Source organism: Salvelinus sp. IW2-2015, linkage group LG5 (assembly GCF_002910315.2).
Source record: "Salvelinus sp. IW2-2015 linkage group LG5, ASM291031v2, whole genome shotgun sequence".
In the NCBI taxonomy this organism is placed as follows: domain Eukaryota; kingdom Metazoa; phylum Chordata; class Actinopteri; order Salmoniformes; family Salmonidae; genus Salvelinus; species Salvelinus sp. IW2-2015.
In genome coordinates, this window is record NC_036844.1 from 27,375,599 (window position 1) to 27,393,936 (window position 18,338).

Sequence of the window (18,338 nt, forward strand, 5' to 3'; positions counted from 1 at the left end):
CCAGTCCTGTATTCAGTACAGTCCCAGTCCTATATTCAGTACAGCCCCAGTCCTATGTTCAGTACCAGTCCTATATTCAGTCCAGTCCCAGTCCTATATTCAGTACAGTCCCAGTACTATATTCAGTACAGCCCCAGTCCTATATTAAGTACAGTCCCAGTACTATATTCAGTACCAGTCCTATATTCAGTACAGTCCCAGTCCTATATTCAGTGCAGCCCCAGTCCTGTATTCAGTACCAGTCCTGTATTCATTACAGTCCCAGTCCTATATTCAGTACAGCCATGGTCCTATATTCAGTACCAGTCCTATATTTAGTCCAGTCCCAGTCGTATATTCAGTACAGTCCCAGTACTATATTCAGTACAGTCTCAGTCCTATATTCAGTACCAGTCCTATATTCAGTCCAGTCCCAGTCCTATATTCAGTCCAGTCCCAGTCCTGTATTCAGTACAGTCCCAGTCCTGTATTCAGTACAGTCCCAGTCCTATATTCAGTACCAGTCCTATATTCAGTCCAGTCCCAGTCCTATATTCAGTACAGTCCCAGTCCTATATTCAGTACAGTCCCAGTCCTATATTCAGTACAGTCCCTGTCCTATATTCATTACAGTCCCAGTCCTATATTCAGTACAGTCCCAGTACTATATTCAGTCCAGTCTCAGTCCTATATTCAGTACAGTCCCAGTCCTATATTCAGTACAGTCCCTGTCCTATATTCAGTACAGACCAGTCCTCAGAGTGCAGGTTGTCAGACCTGTTTACGGGTGCTCTGCTACTCACCCTGCTCTGCTCTCATCCTACCATTAACTCAACAGTGCCACCAGCCCTACCCACTCCTCTGCTCTGCTCCATTTCTCTCAGTGGTTCAGAAAATAACAAGCTTCTCGGAAATTAAACCATGATATTGCCCATGGACTTAATTTTAGCTCATAAACTTTTGACCCGTGTGCTCTGCAACAAGTCTCTTGCATGCCAGGCCCTGGGGTGGCCCTATTCTCACTGTGAACTATGATGTATGTATATTTTGTTGAGGAGGCTCATGTGATTTGCCACTTATTGGAGCGTAAATGCGTAATGTTCTATGACCCTGGCCTTTTGTCCAGGCTGGGAGGGCTACAGCCCCGATCCCTACACTGAGTTCTTTCAGCTTGGTTCTGAACCCAATGGTGCAGAATAGGGATGTCATACTGTTCCCATCATGCATCTTGAGCATCATTGCACCCCAAGTCAAAACAGTCCCTGTTTTGTCATTTTGAGAAGAAGGCCTTTGTTAAGTTGATCCAGCCCTGATTTTCTTTGTTTCTCTTCTCTTTACAGAGAAGAGAATCGGCCTCTCTTTCCAAAAAGGCCAATAACACATTCAACATTGTTGGAACTACATACACCATCAACGAGGCAAAGGACCCAGGTTTAATCACCGTCTCCAGGAGTGCCACTACAGCTACACACCACCAACACCACCACCACCACCACCACAGCCACAAGGTTCCTAAAATGGATGACAATTACGTGGAAGCCATAAAGTCCTACAACCGTGTCAGCAGAGTGGACAAGATCTCACGCATCATCTTCCCTGTGCTGTTCTTCATCTTCAACCTGGTCTATTGGGCCACGTACATCAACAGCAAGCCGCCTCCCAAGTCCACCACCCACAATTAACTCACCACGACTGAATATTAGACTGAGATTGCAAGAGGCCGAGAGATCCACCACATGTTATTGTATCCTTGTTTTGGACTTCATTTTGATATTTTCAAGTCTCAATAGGTCGCAGACAAACATTCTCGTAGATTTGTATGTACATAGTTGAACTATAAATGTAAATTTGTTGTTACCTGATTATAAGTTTGTTTGATAGAATAGCCGGATGGTGTTTTCTCTTCTCTTGACATGATAAAGGGGAGCATGTGTTTGAATCCTTCAAGGTAGCTCATTACAGAGGATCAGGTCCTGGTAAATCACTGTGTGTAAACACACAATCTCACACCCACACACACAACACACACTCACACCATTCACTCTGAATTGCGTCAGGATGCAGCAAGGAAAGCCATTGGCTGCTTGTCGCTATAGCGAGCTCTTATAGCCAGGGGCAGCATGTAGAGTTCCATAGGGACATCATTAATAATCCTCAGTGTCTGCCCTTCTGCTAGCGCTGAATCTCAACAGACCCAACGCAATATCATCTGGAATTGCTTTTGTGTCCTATGGGCCTGCCTGTGTATTTTCCAGTCCAGAGACTCCTATTGTTTTAACAGGCTGAGTATGTTTAAAGAGAAAGAAGCAGTGTGCCTTTTTGAATACCCACATCATCAAGATAAAGCTTTTGTCACATACATACAGTACATACACACACACAAACACACAGTACACACACAAACACAAACACACAGTACACACACAAACACAAACACACAGTACATACACACACACAAACACATACATACATACAGTACATACACACACACAAACACATACATACAGTACATACACACACACAAACACATACATACAGTACATACACACACACAAACACATACATACAGTACATACACACATATGGTCACTAGGGGACATGGTCACTAGGGGACATGGTCACTAGGYGATATGGTCACTGGGGACATGGTTACTAGGGGACATGGTCACTAGGGGACATGGTCACTAGGGGACATGTTCACTAAAGGACATGGTCACTAGGGGACATGGTCAGCGAGGTGAAATCTCCAAACACATATCATGCTAAAGGCCTATGTAAGGTAGAGGGGAAGCTGCAGAGAATAGTGAGTCACTACCACTGGATGAAATGTAATCATAATGTGACTGATGCAGCATTATAAAATATTCTCTATGTAAATGATCATGTATGGCTTACAAGGGTCAGCCTCAGTGAGCCACATACAGTAGCTCATTGACCTGTCATGATATATTGTGAGTTTTTCTTTTTTGCTGTTGAAGTGCTTTGAGATTCTATGAAGATTCTTTGAGATTCTTGATTTATAGCTGTCATAGTATTCTGTCACATCATCAGCTCAGACTGACGTCTAATTTAGATAACAGTAATATAGACAACATTTATATAGTAACACTTTCATCTGTTAGTTTTGTCAACCATGTTCTATCTGTAGTAAATATTCTGGACTTTTCAGGCAGCCCTTTCCTGCAGTCAAATGACCTAGTGGCCTCATGGGAGTTATTCATATTTGTCATAATATCATAATTCATTAACATTATTTCAATAAACCTGATCCAGTGTTTCTAAGTCAAACAGTTTTGTTATATTTCAGTCTTCTGTGATGTATATAAAAAATCATATTGGGATGCAAACTTAAAATTGAATACATTTCAACTATATATCTAACATGGTAAAGGTGTCTTCTTTTWGTTAAGTCCATATTCATGTGTGTGAGGTGAATACTTTTGTTTCAAAGTAGATTTGTTTAAGACTACCCAGAAACACTCTGTGTGACCCTGATTTAGCCCACTGCAGTACAATGGTTAATGGATGTTTTCTGATGAAAGCTTTGTTCATTTCTTCATGAGATTGTGATACACGTTTGAGGTCCGATTTAGGAAAGGCTACTTATTTTTGAATATGATCATTTTCCGTGTTGTCTCATTCCCATTCTATAGATTTGGTTTAATTTTGTGTAACTTCTGATTTGCATAACAAAGGCGACTGTGGATAGGAAAACGCATGTTTTGTTCAACATACCACACTGCAGGCTACAAATCATCCGACACATTGTTAGACTGTTTTACACGTCCACATACATAAAGCAGGGGTGAAGGAGAGGCAGATGTTATGCTAAAATATGTTGTGCTCAAATCATCCAGCTTGTGGGTGAAAGTAATGACGTTGCACAGGACTTTTCCCATGTTTCCAGTGTGTTCTGTGATTGTTAAACAGATGACTTGCCCTGAACCCAACATGCAGTATGTTCTCAACCATCTCTCAAAACAAGACTACGTTCAAAGGAGAAACMCCTTTCGAATGGATAGAATGTGTTAAAAACAAAAACCATGTACAATGTATCAAACATATGCATGACAGTCTGTACGTGTGGAAGTCTACAACCTTCAGTAATGATATTTGTCATATTGAAATCTAAGGCTTAGTCTTGTATCAGTGTTTCAGTTGCTCACTAAGATACTGTGTAGTATAAAGCTCTGTTGAAGCTGAGGATTTTCCTTCTAGCAGGTTGATAACTACAGAAAGGACACCTATCATCATAAAATCATATATATATAAGGAATATATTTGTATATGAAGACATACATAGTAAATATATTTATGCTAATTAACACATACAATATAAGACATATACATGTTATATATGATATAGCCTATACAGTGTCATAACAAATGTTGATGGGTAGAAACCAATAGACAAACAAATAGACAAATTAATCAAATATTTAAACTAAGGGCAAATACTGTAATTATTCCCAAAAATAATAGTATTAAGTTGTGAATTTCTGTAGATATTGTGAATACAACTGAAATAGAGAGTTTGTGGAATATAATTAAGTCAGGTTAGTACTTTTTGGTATTGATCAGCTCTGAAACCCCTTCGATGCTATGAGACATTGGTGATGCGTGGCTTCGCAGCAAGATCAGTACCTTGTGTGTACTTTTCATACCTAACTCTGAATGACCGGATGCCTTGTCTGCAATTGATGCTGCTGTACATACTGTACCCTGTTCTCCTGTGATTTAACTGCATGTCCCAAAGCACTGAGGGAGTGGAGACTGCCTCCACATAGAGAGCTCCCAGATGACTATGGACTCTGGCAGTAGCTCTCTGTATTGGCCGTGCTAGTCGTTGCAATCCCGTGTTGAAGCATATATCCCGTTACTCTCAATGACAGGACCCTGGATGTTAGAGAGCCCTTTCTCCTTTGTCTGCTCACTGCTCAGAAAATTGTAAATGACAGTTGGGATTTCAAGGACATTGTATGTGGACCTGTGTATTAAATAACCATACAAAAGGGTGAGGGGAAAAAACCTTTAAACAGCAAAAAATGAAAAAAATCTGCCCAAGTCATCTGGTGAGTTTTGACATGTGTCTCATTGAAACATAAATCTTGCGCCTCTTGGTGGTTACCTCTGTCATGTGGGCTGTACTCTAGCGCATGCTATTCATTTTGTTAGTGGTGTTCGCACTGTGATTCAATGCAAAAAGAAGGACGGAACAAGGAAATCCTATATGGACAAGGCACCAACTGCACAATCTGTGTTGGCATTCTTGATTGCACCAAGGAACAGTCACCTGACACTTGGTGTGTCATTTCTGTGATGTACTGCATACAAATACAAGGACAGCAGATGGAGACTATAGATATTATAGTGTCCACACTTTTTTATTTATTGGAGAATGGAGCGGGTGATGTGAATCACCCCACAGCTGAAATATAGTCATGAGTCAATGATGATGAAATGTCTGCCTCAATATGTACCGTTTYTGATTTGTTGCCTCAACCATTCAGTATATCTCCATTATTTCCAGATTATTTGCTGTACCAAATGACCTTTTCGAAAAAGAATAGAGAAATTATGTGCACAAGGATATTTCATAGTTTCATGTTTTAATCTCAGAGAAATTGGGTTTGGCATTAAAAATATCTGAAGGGCGTTAATTAAGACACAATTTGATAAAGCAGGCGAGTTGTGTGGGAGATTACATTTGCATAGCCAGACCCTGACCTGTTTAACATGCATCGAGGCGTTGATGATGGACATTCTCCATATAATGCGTCAACAGCTGACCCATTCGCATCAGTAAATGATTTAATGGCAGGGGTAAAACACTACTCGATAGTGCATAATTTCAGATGCTCAGCCAAATTATTGCTTACGATAGTCAAGTGACTCTACCATGGATCCTGCACAAGGAGCTGTCAACTACAGTTTGGAACTGTGCACAAACAGTATGTTGTCAGACAAGACAAACAGAAGGTCAAAGTCATTCTCTAGTGGTTCACTTCCTGTTCAGTATTGAATTGTATAAGGAGGTGGACCATTATATTTAGAGCCAAATAACCTCTCTTTTTTTCTCTGCACGCATTAGAGAAAAGAAGGATGTGTGGAAAATGTGCCATGAATATTTGAGGTTCTACTCTAGAATAGTTTTGACTATAAAGTGGCCAGGTTGCTTTTCCTTGCTATGATAAAAGATACGATCAATTATACATTAAGTATAAGAGTTTTATTCATAACCAGAGTTTTCTGACTGTACTAAGTTTGGATTGGTGTACTGCACTGTGAATGCTGCAATATCCCTGTGACCCCAAAGTGAATTAAGCCAAGCTCATTTGACATCTTTCATCACAGTGACCTAGTTTCAGGAAACAGTGAGCTTGCATATTTAACCTGTGTGGAAACCTGCGGCTTCTTCTGAATCTTATGTGGCACTGTGCTCTGTCCTGCTGTATTAAAGGATGCAATGATCAAATACAGAATTATTCAACTGATCAGTAGCCAGCATATCTGATGTGATTTGATCTTATTGTTGATATGAAGACAGAGTGACTGCGAGGGGGTTTATTTGACGGCTCGCTGTGTTGCTGTTTTATTTTTTAAGACTACGGTGTAATGGTGACGTCAATCTGTCAGAGGTGGAGTTGTTTTTTTGTAGAACCCTGACTGAAAATTTAGATTTTTCTCTGTTGTGAAGGTTTGTTTGTGGGGCTAATGACAATAAGGAAATTATGTTTTTAACCTACCTTTGTCCAGGTTTTGGTTGAATAAAGACACAGTACTTTCATTTGCTGCTTGGTCTTCAATTGTCATTGTGAAAGTGATTGAATAAACAATTGAATGCAGTAACCCCATTCTACTTTTTAGTTGCTGACATTAGTATTCAAAGTTGAATATGTACTTCATATAGGCATAACACATTACGTATGAGGTGTCTATGCTATGCTCAATATGGGCCCTTAACTGAGGGAGTATCCATGTTTGCTGTTGGAAAGAAGTGATTGAGTGTATAGACCGATGAAATATGTATTATTGCGATGTCCTATTCTTTTTGAGCCCAGTGTGTACACTGCCTTCAGAATGAGCAGCACTGAGTATCTGTGTGCTGGGTGTATGGACCACATCCATCTTTAAAAAGGTGTGGACCTTCTGAATCCTCTTTGCCTATCACTCATCTCAAAGAAATCCCATCAAACAAGCAGTAGCACGGTCTGACTGTTTTTCAATCAATACCAACTGCAATACTTGGCCATTTTACATTAAGTAAAATTGTGTGATTTGCTTGAGCTCTTTAAAAGTATTTTTTGTGGTAGTTGAAGAAGTTGACTTAAATGAACCAGGTGATGCCCAGTCAGAAGTTTCGTCATTAAAAGAGAAACATAAATGCTCATTCATACATGAGCTCATGTTAGAACAAATACCATATACGTGAACACTATTTATATTATCTAACATAAATACGGCAATGCCGTGACATACTGTACTCCTTTTTATAAACTGGGTGGTTCGAGCCCTGAATGATGATTGGCTGACAGCCGTGGTATATCAGACCGTATGCCACGGGTATAACATAACATTTATTTTTACTGCTCTAATTACGTTGGTAACCAGTTTATAATAGCAATATGGCACCTCGGGGGTTTGTGGTATATGGCCAATATACAACGGCTAAGGGCTGTATCCAGGCACTCCGTGTTGCGTCGTGCTTAAGAACAGCCCTTAGCCATGTTATATTGGCCATATACCACACCCCCTCGTGCCTTATTGCTTAAATATTCTCCTCTTCAACAGCATGTCATGTTTCAGTATTTTGTTACGAAATAATATTAGAAGGTACTGTATATCCATATACAGTATGTAGGGATTGAGAAAGCACCAGGTCCTTGAGTGTCTATGTGTTTTCATGCGTGTCTCTATGGGAGCGTGTGTGTGTCTGTGTGCACTCTCTTCCCTCAGGCTGCTCATTCATTATGGGGACGTCTGGTCGTCTGCAGGCTGTGTCCTCTGTCCTCTGGGACTGTCGGTTACATCACTTTGTCACCAGTGGTCAACACACCAGGAATCTCACAGCTTCTCCTCTCTTCTGCTTTGAGGAGGTCTGGGCTCTGTGGAAGGGTTCATATGGAGCCGTTTGTGACGGGTCAAACCTGGGGAGGATTTAGTTGGCTGACTTACTGTTCCAATAACTCTAAAGGTCAATGGGGGTCGAGAGGTATAGGGCTTCTAGCTTTATCGACATCAGCCATGTTTTAAACTCCATCCACATCCCACTCTCTCTTTTCTCCCCTCCACCTTCTGAGATTTACAGACTAATTACAGCCCTGTGGGCAGGATCCCATATATAGGTCTGGTTTATTAGCCTGTGGCACACCATGAAGAAATACAGAAAAACAGCAAAGAAGGGACTGGGTCGGTGCTTTTTTCCCCTTCTTATTACCATCATGCTCTGTCTAGTTGAATGTGGGGGTGCATGGAAGAACAATGGCCATGTTAACCAGTGGATTAATGAGAGGCCTGATGAAGTGAAGGCTAAAGTGAAATCCATAGGTACCTTAATCCCTCCGCTGGATCAGCAGGGAGGACCCTGCACTCTGAGCCTCTGAGCAGGGCCTTAAAGCACAGGAGACAGGGAGATGGAAAGGGGTAGTGATGAATGTGTTGCTGCTGCAGTGCCTGACAAGTACAGTTCTCACTGCTGTGGATCTCAGAGCACATCTATGTCTATGTATCCGCTCACAGGCTCTCTCTGACCCCTACATTACAATCATCCCAATCCCAACCCCAGGAAGGAAGGAAGCCTGTCAGATTAATTGATAGGTGAAAATGAAGATTAAAGGTTATGGAGCTTAATCGTCCTTATTATAATGGGATCTGCCCCCTCTTCAAGGAAATCTGTCAAGGCTAGAGAGAAATACTAAATGCAGAGTGTATGCAATGTGTTTACATACACACAAACATGTACATGTACTCTCAGAACACATTGCTCCATAAAACTGTTTTCTCTGTATAGTCACTGGCTTGGACTCTGAGAGTGTTACCACCAATGTTTCTTAGAAATTATTTTTTACAACAGGGGACATTGATACCATAACATTGAACATTTGTCTAATTTAGTGATATCCTGACATATTTTCATCACTGGACCCTTTGAATATTCTTGATTAGTCGGCTTTCACGCATCCCTCCTCTAGGGAAGACCACAGCACTTATATGATACAGCTCAGTACGGTGACCTTTCACACAATCCTCCTCTAGGGAAGACCACAGCACTTATATGATACAGCTCAGTACAGTGACCTTTCACACAATCCTCCTCTAGGGAAGACCACAGCACTTAATTAAATGATACAGCTCAGTACGGTGACCTTTCACACAATCCTCCTCTAGGGAAGACCACAGCACTTAAATGATACAGCTCAGTACGGTGACCTTTCACACGATCCTCCACTAGGGAAGACCACAGCACTTAAATGATACAGCTCAGTACGGTGACCTTTCACATAATCCTCCTCTAGGGAAGACCACAGCACTTAAATGATACAGCTCAGTACGTAACCTTATTACATTTGTTGGACAATTATATCTTTATGGAACCCTATAGTGCTGGTTTTACAGAGCCTTCAGAAAGTATTCACACCCCTTGACTTTTTCCACATTTTGTTGTGTTATAAAATGAGATTCAAATGGATTTAATTGTCATTTTTTTGACAATGATCTGCACAAAATAAAATAAAAATTCAATATTAATGGAAAATAAAAAACAAATATTATTTTGATTAGATAAGTATTCAACCCCCTAAGTCAATATATATAAGAATCATCTTTGGCAGCGATTACAGCATTATGTCAAGTTGGTTGTTGATCATTGCTAGACAGCCATTTTCAATCATTTTCATTTTCAACTAGGCCACTCAGGAACATTCAATGTCATCTTGGTGAGCTACCCCCATGTATATTTGGCTTTGAGTTTTAGGTTAATTGTCCTGCTGAAAGGTGAATTTGTCTCCCAGTGTCTGGTGTAAAGCAGACTGAACTAGGTTTTCATGTAGGATTTTGCCTGTGCTTAGCTCTATTGCTTTTCTTTTCATCCCCAAAAAATCCCTATTTCTTGCCGATAACAAGCATACTCATAACATGATGCAGCCACCACCATATGAAGAGTGGCACTCAGTGATGTGTTTGTTGTGTTTGATTTGCCCCAAACATAATTCTTTGTATTCAGGACAAAAAGTGAACTTTGCTACATTTTTTGTAGTATTACTTTAGTGCCTTATTGCAAACAGGTTGCATGTTTTGGAATATTTATATTCTGTACAAGCTTCCTTATTTTCACTCTGTCATTTAGGTTAGTATTGTGGAGTAACTACAATGTTGTTGATCCATCCTCAGTTTTCTCCTATCACAGCCATTTAACTCTGGAACTGGTTTAAAATCACCATTGGCATCATGGTGAAATCCTTGAGTGGTTTCCTTCCTCTCCATCAACTGAGTTAGGAAGGACGCCAGTATCTTTGTAGTGACTGGGTGTATTGCTACACCATCCAAAGTGTAATTAATAACTTCACCATGCTCAATGGGATATTCAATTTCTTCTTTTATTTTACCCATCTACCAYTAGGTGCCTTTATTTGCTAGGCGTTGTAAAACCTCCCTGGTCTTTGTCATTGAATCTGTGCTTGAAATTCACTGCTCGACTGATAATTGTATGTGTGGGATAGGCATTCAAAAAGCATGTTAAACACCATTATTGCGTTTGCATTTTAGCAGACACTCTTATCCAGAGCGACTTACAGAAGCAATTAGGGTTAAGTGCCTTGTTCAAGGGCATATCGGCAGATATTTTCCACCTAGTCGGCTCAGGGATTCAAACCAGCACCCTTTCGGTTACTGGCCCAACACTCTTACCTGCTAGGCTACCTGGCGTCCCACAAAGAGCACACAGAGTTAATCCATGCAATTTATTATCTGATTTGTTAAGCAGATTTTTACTCCTACAGTTATTTAGGCTTGCCTTAACAAAGGGGTTGAATACTTATTGAATCAAGACGTTTCAGCTTTTCATTTTTTATTCATTTTTTATTGATGTAAAAATGTCTAAAAACATAATTCCACGTTGATATTATGGGGTATTGGGTGTAGATCAGTGACACAAAATCTCAATTTAATCATTTAAAATTCAGGCTGTAACACAACAAAATGTGGACAAATTCAAGTGGTGTGAATACTCTCCGAAGGTACTGTATATGTCAGATCCAGCTAGGAATGGGAACAGGTCGTGTCCATAACATGATGAAGGCACGTGCCACTGGTTATATGTCCAGTATGTCTCCATGTTCCCCATGGCTGTTTTTCTCATATGGTGGTCCCTGGTGGACTGCTACTCTCTTCATTACACAGCCATCTCAACAGAGTCACCAGTCATGATGGATCTGACAAGGCTGTTGATCTAGGGATCTCGGATGTTATATGCCCCCCTTAACTTAGATTACACACACAAACACACTGGAGGAGGGGAATAAACCCTCTCCAATAACACATCCCTCACCCTTACTTTCTCTCAGGCATCACACCCCACCCAAGCTTTGTTACACCGTAAGGACTAAATAGATTCATCATCTAATTACAGCAGCCCTGGTTTCCATGAGGACGGCCGGCAGGAGAGAAATGCAGAGAGCTCCTAGGGGTAGCATGGGTCATTTTGGGTGCATCCTCTTGTCATTTGACATTCCACCCAGTGCCCCAGAGAGTGGTAGGGCCAGTTGAGCAGCTGCCAGTCTCTGTGACTGCCAGACATGGTTACCTGTGTTTGACCTCTCAGGAACACTCTCCCCAGTCAGAACAAATAACACATTGGGATGAGTTGAATGATTAATACTTAAAGGGATAATTCACCCAAATTACAAAATGACATATTGCTTTCCTTACCCTGTAAACAGTCGAGGAACAGGGTATGACAGCAATCCATGCGTTGGTTTAGTTTTCCTGGCACTTGTTTCCAAATGCATTTGTGGTACATATCCCAATTAGAATTTGTAGCACAATTCCCATTCAAGTTATGGGACCGATATTATATTTTTTTGCGCATCATGTTCAAATCATATACAAGTGACTGATGAGCTTCACAATTAATTTGATATACTTTCAGATGATTTGGACATGATGCGCAAAAAAATGCTAATATTGGTCCAATGACCTCAATGGGATTTGTGCCACAAATGCTAAAACGTTAGCATTTGGAAACAGTGCCACGGAAATAAAACCAAAGCATGGATTGCTGTCATACCTTGTCCATAGATTGCTTACAGGGTAAGGAAACCGATGTGTCATTTTGTAATTTCGGTGACCTATCCCTTTAACAAGAACATCCCTGCCACCGCCTGGAGAAGTACTTGTTTAGTAATATATTTTTGTCTTCTGCTCTTCGTGTACTTCTCTCCATCCCTCGGGGACTATGCAGAAGGTCAACAAATCACTGCTGTCAAATGTTCAATTTCTCCCCAGTGCCCTGCCATGGCGTCAAACTTCAAACTCTTACTGATCTACCCCCGCACAGGAAGAGGATGTAACCCAATTAAGATTTGACCCATGCCAGGATGTCTATTCAACACTCTCTTTGTCGGAGCAGAGAGAATTCCTTGATTAACATTCTGTGCCCTGTTCCGCCCTCTGAAAACACTCCTCCCACTATGCTGCGGAGGAGCTGCTCCCACTTGTCATCAGCTTTCCATTTGACTGCATGGGCTGTCATCTCGGCAGCTCCAGTTTTAAAGTGACAGGGATCAAAAGCTTGACGACTGCCTAAAGTACACAGCCTCCTGCCCTCTGCAGCAGGGTAAGGGGACACCCCTATTTGTTAACACCTAGGATGCCATTAAGCTACATACATTCACTGAGAATGAAAATCTCAGGTACAGAACTCTGCCCCCAGGGCAAACTTCTCTACTGTTTATAGGCAGAGATGGCCCAATTATGCTGTGAGTTCATGACAGTACAGACTCCAGCCGACCTCTTTAAAGCAGGGAAGATGCATGAGACGGAGAGCGTCTGACAGCTGCAGGGTTCGCCTCAGGTGCTGGAGATGAGCAAAGAGGCCATCAACAAGCACTGAACAATGCTAGACTACTGTATACTTTGGTAAAGTAATGTGTCTACTACGCCATGTATCTACCCTGCACATTGATCTGATACTGGAACAGTATATAGTATATACAGTGCCTTCGGAAAGTATTCAGACCCCTTGACTTTTTCCACATTTAGTTACGTTACAGCCTTAAAATTMAATACAAATTTTTTCCCCCTCATCAATCTACACACAATACTCCATGACAAAGCAAAAACTGTTTTTTAGAATTTTTTGCTAATTTATCTAAATCACATTTACGTAAGTATTCAGACCTTTTACTCAGAACTTTGTTGAAGCACCATTGGCAGCGATTACAGACTCGAGTCTTCTTGGGTATGAGGCTACAAGCTTGGCACACCTGTATTTGGGGAGTTTCTCCCATTCATCTCTACAGATATTCTCAAGCTCTGTCAGGTTGGATGGGGTGCATTGTCTTGGCTGTGTGCTTAGGGTCGTTGTTCTGTTGAAAGGTAAACCTTAGCCCCAGTCTGAGGTCCTGAGCACTCTGGGGCAGGTTTTCATCAAAGATCTCTCTGGATGTTGCTCCATTCATCTTTGCTTCAATCCTGACTAGTCTTCCAGTCCCTGCGGCTGAAAAACATCCCCACAACAAGATGCTGCCACCACCATGCTTCACCGTTGGGATGGTACCAGGTTTCCTCCAGTCGTGACGATTGGCCAAAGAATTCAATCTCAACAGACCAGAGAATATTGATTCTCATYGTCTGAGAGTCTTTAGGTGCCTTTTGACAAACTCCAAGCGGACTGTGATGTACTTCTGGAAGTTTCTTCCATCTCCACAGAGGAACTCTAGAGCTCTGTTAGAGTGACCATGAGGTTCTTGGTCACCTCCCTGACCAAGGCCCTTCTTCCTTGATTGCTCAGTTTGGCTGGGCAGCCAGCTCTACAAGGAGTCTTGGTCATTCCATACATCTTCCATTTAAGAATGATGGAGGCCACTGTGTTCTTGGGGACCTGTGTTCTTGGGGACCTGCAGAAATGTTTTCGTACCCTTCCCCAGTTCTGTGCCTCAACACAATCCTGTCTCGGAGCTCTACTGACAATTCCTTCGGCCTCATGGCTTAGTTTTTGCTCTGACATTCACTGTCAACTGTGAGACATTATATAGACAGTTGTGTGCCTTTCCAAATCATGTCCAATCAATTGAATTTACCACAGATGGACTCCAATCAAGTTGTAGAAACTTTTTCTTTTTTGCAAAAGGTTTTCGCTTTGTCATTATTGGTCATTGTGTGTAGATTGCTGAGGATTTGTTTTTATTTAATCCATTTTAGTATAAGACTGTAACCTAGACTGTAACCTCTGAATACTTTCCGAAGGAGCTGTATAGCTCCATTCCTGTGTATTTTACTTGTTGGGAAGGGCTGGTAAGCAAGCATTCCACGGTAAAGTCCACCAGTTCTATTTATCGTATGTGACAAATACAAATTATTTAAAAAATGATATCACCTGGAACACAAAATATAATACTTAAATTCCGATTGGTCTGTGTTTTACCAGCATCATCAGGTTAGGTTTTGTTATTAATACATAATAACAAATGATACAATACAATAATTATAATTTTGTTAAAGCAGATGCTAAACTACAGGACTGTTTTGCTAGCACAGACTGGAATATGTTCTGGTATTCTTCCGATGGCATTGAGGGGTACACCACATCAGTCACTAGCTTCATCAATAAGTGCATCCATGACGTCGTCCCTACAGTGACCGTACGTACATACCCCAACCAGAAGCCATGGATTACAGGCAACATTCGCACTGAGCTAAAGGTTGGCGCTGCCTTCAAGGAGCGGGACTCTAGCCCAGGAAGCTTATAAGAAATATCGCTATGCCCTCCAATGAACCATCAAACAAACAAAGCGTCAATACAGGAATAAGATCGAATCGTACTACACAGGCTCCGATGCTCGTCGGATGTGGCAGGGCTTGCAAACTATTACAGACTACAAAGTGACACGAGCCTACCAGATGAGCTAAATAACTTCTATGCTCGCTTCGAGGCAAGTAACACTGAAACATGCATGAGAGCATCAGCTGTTGTGGACGACTGTGTGATCAGGCTCTCCGCAGCCGATGTGAGTAAGACCTTTAAATAGGTCAATATTCACAAGGCCGCAGGGCCAGACAGTTTACCAAGATTTGTGGTTAAATTCAAATATAGTAATTGATTAAAAAAACAGTATTTATCAAAGAAATGTTTAATAAAGGTATAATTTTAGTGAATGATATCATAAATAGGACTGGTGGAGTTATGTCACACATGCAGCTAACACAGACATATGGAAATGTCTGCTCTACCCAAAATTACAATCAATTAATTGCAGCATTACCACAAAAATGGAAGAGGCAAGTAGAAGGGAAAAAAAGTAAGGAACTTGTATGTCGGCCCTATATTAAAAAAACATAAATGGTTAAAGAAAAGTGTGATAAATAAAAACATATACCAATTTCATTTAAGGACCAAAAAATACGTGCATACGTGTATGGATATATATATTTACCCAAAAAATATGGGGGATTGGAAATGATGCAGACAATTACATTGGAAGCAACATTCTTTCCGCAATATTAAGCTGATCCACCCCTTAAAAAAATAAAAAATAAATATATATATATTTTTTAAAGGTGTACTCCGAGCGTGCGCTGACCAACTGGCAAGTGTCTTCACTGACATTTTCAACCTCTCCCTGTCTGAGTCTGTAATACCAACATGTTTCAAGCAGACCACCATAGTCCCTGTGCCCAAGAACACTAAGGTAACCTGCCTAAATAACAACCGACCCGTAGCACTCAAGTCTGTAGCCATGAAATGCTTTGAAAGGCTGGTCATGGCTCACATCAACACCATTATCCCAGATGCCCTAGACCCACTCCAATGTGCATACCGCCCCAACAGATCCACAGATGATGCAATCTCTATTGCACTCGAAACTGCCCTTTCACACCTGGACAAAAGGAACATCTATGTGAGAATGCTATTCATTGACAACAGCTGAGCGTTTAACACCATAGTGCCCTCAAAGCTCACCACTAAGCTAAGGACCCTGGGACTAAACAGCTCCCTCTGCAACTGGATCCTAGACTTCCTGACGGGCCGTCCCCAGGTAGGTAACAACACATCTCCCACACTGATCCTCAACACGGGGCCCCTCAGGGGTGCGTGCTCAGCCCCCTCCTGTAGTCCCTGTTCACTCATGACTGCACAGCCAGGCACGACTCCAACACAATCATTAAGTTTTCCGATGACACAACAGTGATAGGCCTGATCACCGACAACGATGAGACAGCCTATAGTGAGGAGGTCAGAGACCTAACCGTGTCGTGCAAGGACAACAACCTCAACCTCAACGTGATCAAGACAAAGGAAATGATTGTGTACTGCAGGAAAAGGAGAAACAAGCACGCCCCCATTCTCATTGACAGGACTATAGTGGAGCAGGTTGGGAGCTTCAAGTTCCTTGGCGTCCACATCACCAACAAACTAACATGGTCCGAGCACACCAAAACAGTCATGAAGAGGGCATGACAAAACCTATTCCCCCTCAGGAGACTGAAAACATTTGGCATGTGTCACGCCCTGGCCTTAGTATTCTTTGTTTCCTTTATTATTTTAGTTAGGTCAGGGTGTGACATGGGGAATGTATGTGTTTTTGTATTGTCTAGGGTGGTTGTATGGTTTAGGGGGTTAAGTAGAGTAGATGGTTTTGTGTTTAGTGTAGGTGTCTAGCTGTGTCTATGGTTGCCTGAATGGTTCTCAATCAGACAGAGACAATGTCATTAATTGTCTCTGATTGGGAGCCATATTTAAACAGCCATAGGCACTAGGTTAATGTGGGTAATTGTCTATGTTGTACGTTTGTAGCTTGTGTGTGCACTTAGTCTTTAGCTTCACGATCGTTTGTTGTTTTTGGTTTCAGTTTGTTAAGTGTTCGTTGCGTGTTTTTTCCTTTTCTCTAAAATAAAAAAGAATGTATTTTGCACACGCCTGCGCCTTGGTCCACTCTCTCTCAGCAAGACGATCGTGACAGCGTGGTCTCAGATCCTCAAAATCTTCTACAGCTGCACCATTGAGAGCATCCTGACAGGTTGCATCACTGCCTGGTATGGAAACTGCTCGGCCTCCGACCGCAAGGTACTACGAGGGTAGTGTGTACGGCCAGTAAATACCGGGGCCAAGCTTCCTGCCATCCAGAACCTCTACACCATGTCAGAGGAAGGCCCTAAAAATTGTCAAAGACACCAGCCACCCTAGTCATAGACTGGTCTCTCTGCTACCGCACGGCAAGCGGTACCGGAGCGCCAAGTCTAGGTCTAAGAGACTTCTAAACAGCTTCTACCCCCAAGCCATAAGACTCCTGAACATCTAATCAAATGGCTACCCAGACTATTTGCATTGCCCCCCGCCCCCCACACACTCACTGCTGCTACTCTCTGTTATTATCTATGCATAGTCAATTTAATAACTCTACCTACATGTAAAAAAAWATATATATATAATAAATTATTTAACCAGGAAAGCTAGTTGAGAAGAAGTTCTCATTTACAACTGCGACCTGGCCAAGATAAAGCAAAGTAGTACAACAGAAACAACAACACAGAGTTACACATGGAATAAACAAGCGTACAGTCAATAACACAATAGAAAAAAGAAAGTCTATATACAGTGTGTACAAATGGCATGAGGAGGTAAGGCAATAAATAGGCCATAGTAGCAAAGTAATTGCAATTTAGCAGATTAACACTGGAGTGATAGATGAGCAGATGATGATGATCAGATGATGGTGTGTAAGTAGTGATACTGGTGTGCAAAAGAGCAGTAAAGTAAATAAAAACAATATGGTGATGAGGTAGGTAGATTGGGTGGGCTATTTACAGATGGACTATATACAGCTGCAGCGATGGGTTAGCTGCTCAGATAGCTGATGTTTAAAGTTAGTGAGGGAAATGTAAGTCTCCAGCTTCAGCGATTTTTGCAATTCGTTCCAGTCACTGGCAGCAGAGAACTGGAAGGAAAGGTGAGCAAAGAAGGTGTTGGCTTTGGGGATGACCAGTGAGATATACCTGCTGGAGCGCGTGCTACGGGTGGGTGATGTTATCGTGACCAGTGAGCTGAGATAAGGCGGAGCTTTACCTAGCATAGACTTATAGATGACCTGGAGCCAGTGGGTCTGGCGACGAATATGTAGCGAGTGCCAGCCGACTAGAGCATA

General features: G+C 41.6%; 1 protein-coding gene across 1 annotated transcript in view; it reads left to right on the top strand.

The window, feature by feature from the left end:
- gabra3 (gamma-aminobutyric acid type A receptor subunit alpha3) overlaps positions 1 to 6,828 on the top strand; it is a 153,429-nt gene extending 146,601 nt beyond the window's left edge. The window contains exon 10 of the mRNA XM_023987897.2: positions 1,320 to 6,828. Within this exon, the coding sequence (XP_023843665.1) occupies positions 1,320 to 1,661 (342 nt within the window). The 3' untranslated portion in view covers positions 1,662 to 6,828. The remainder of the gene's footprint in view (positions 1 to 1,319) is intronic.
- Positions 6,829 to 18,338: the final 11,510 nt, after the last annotated feature.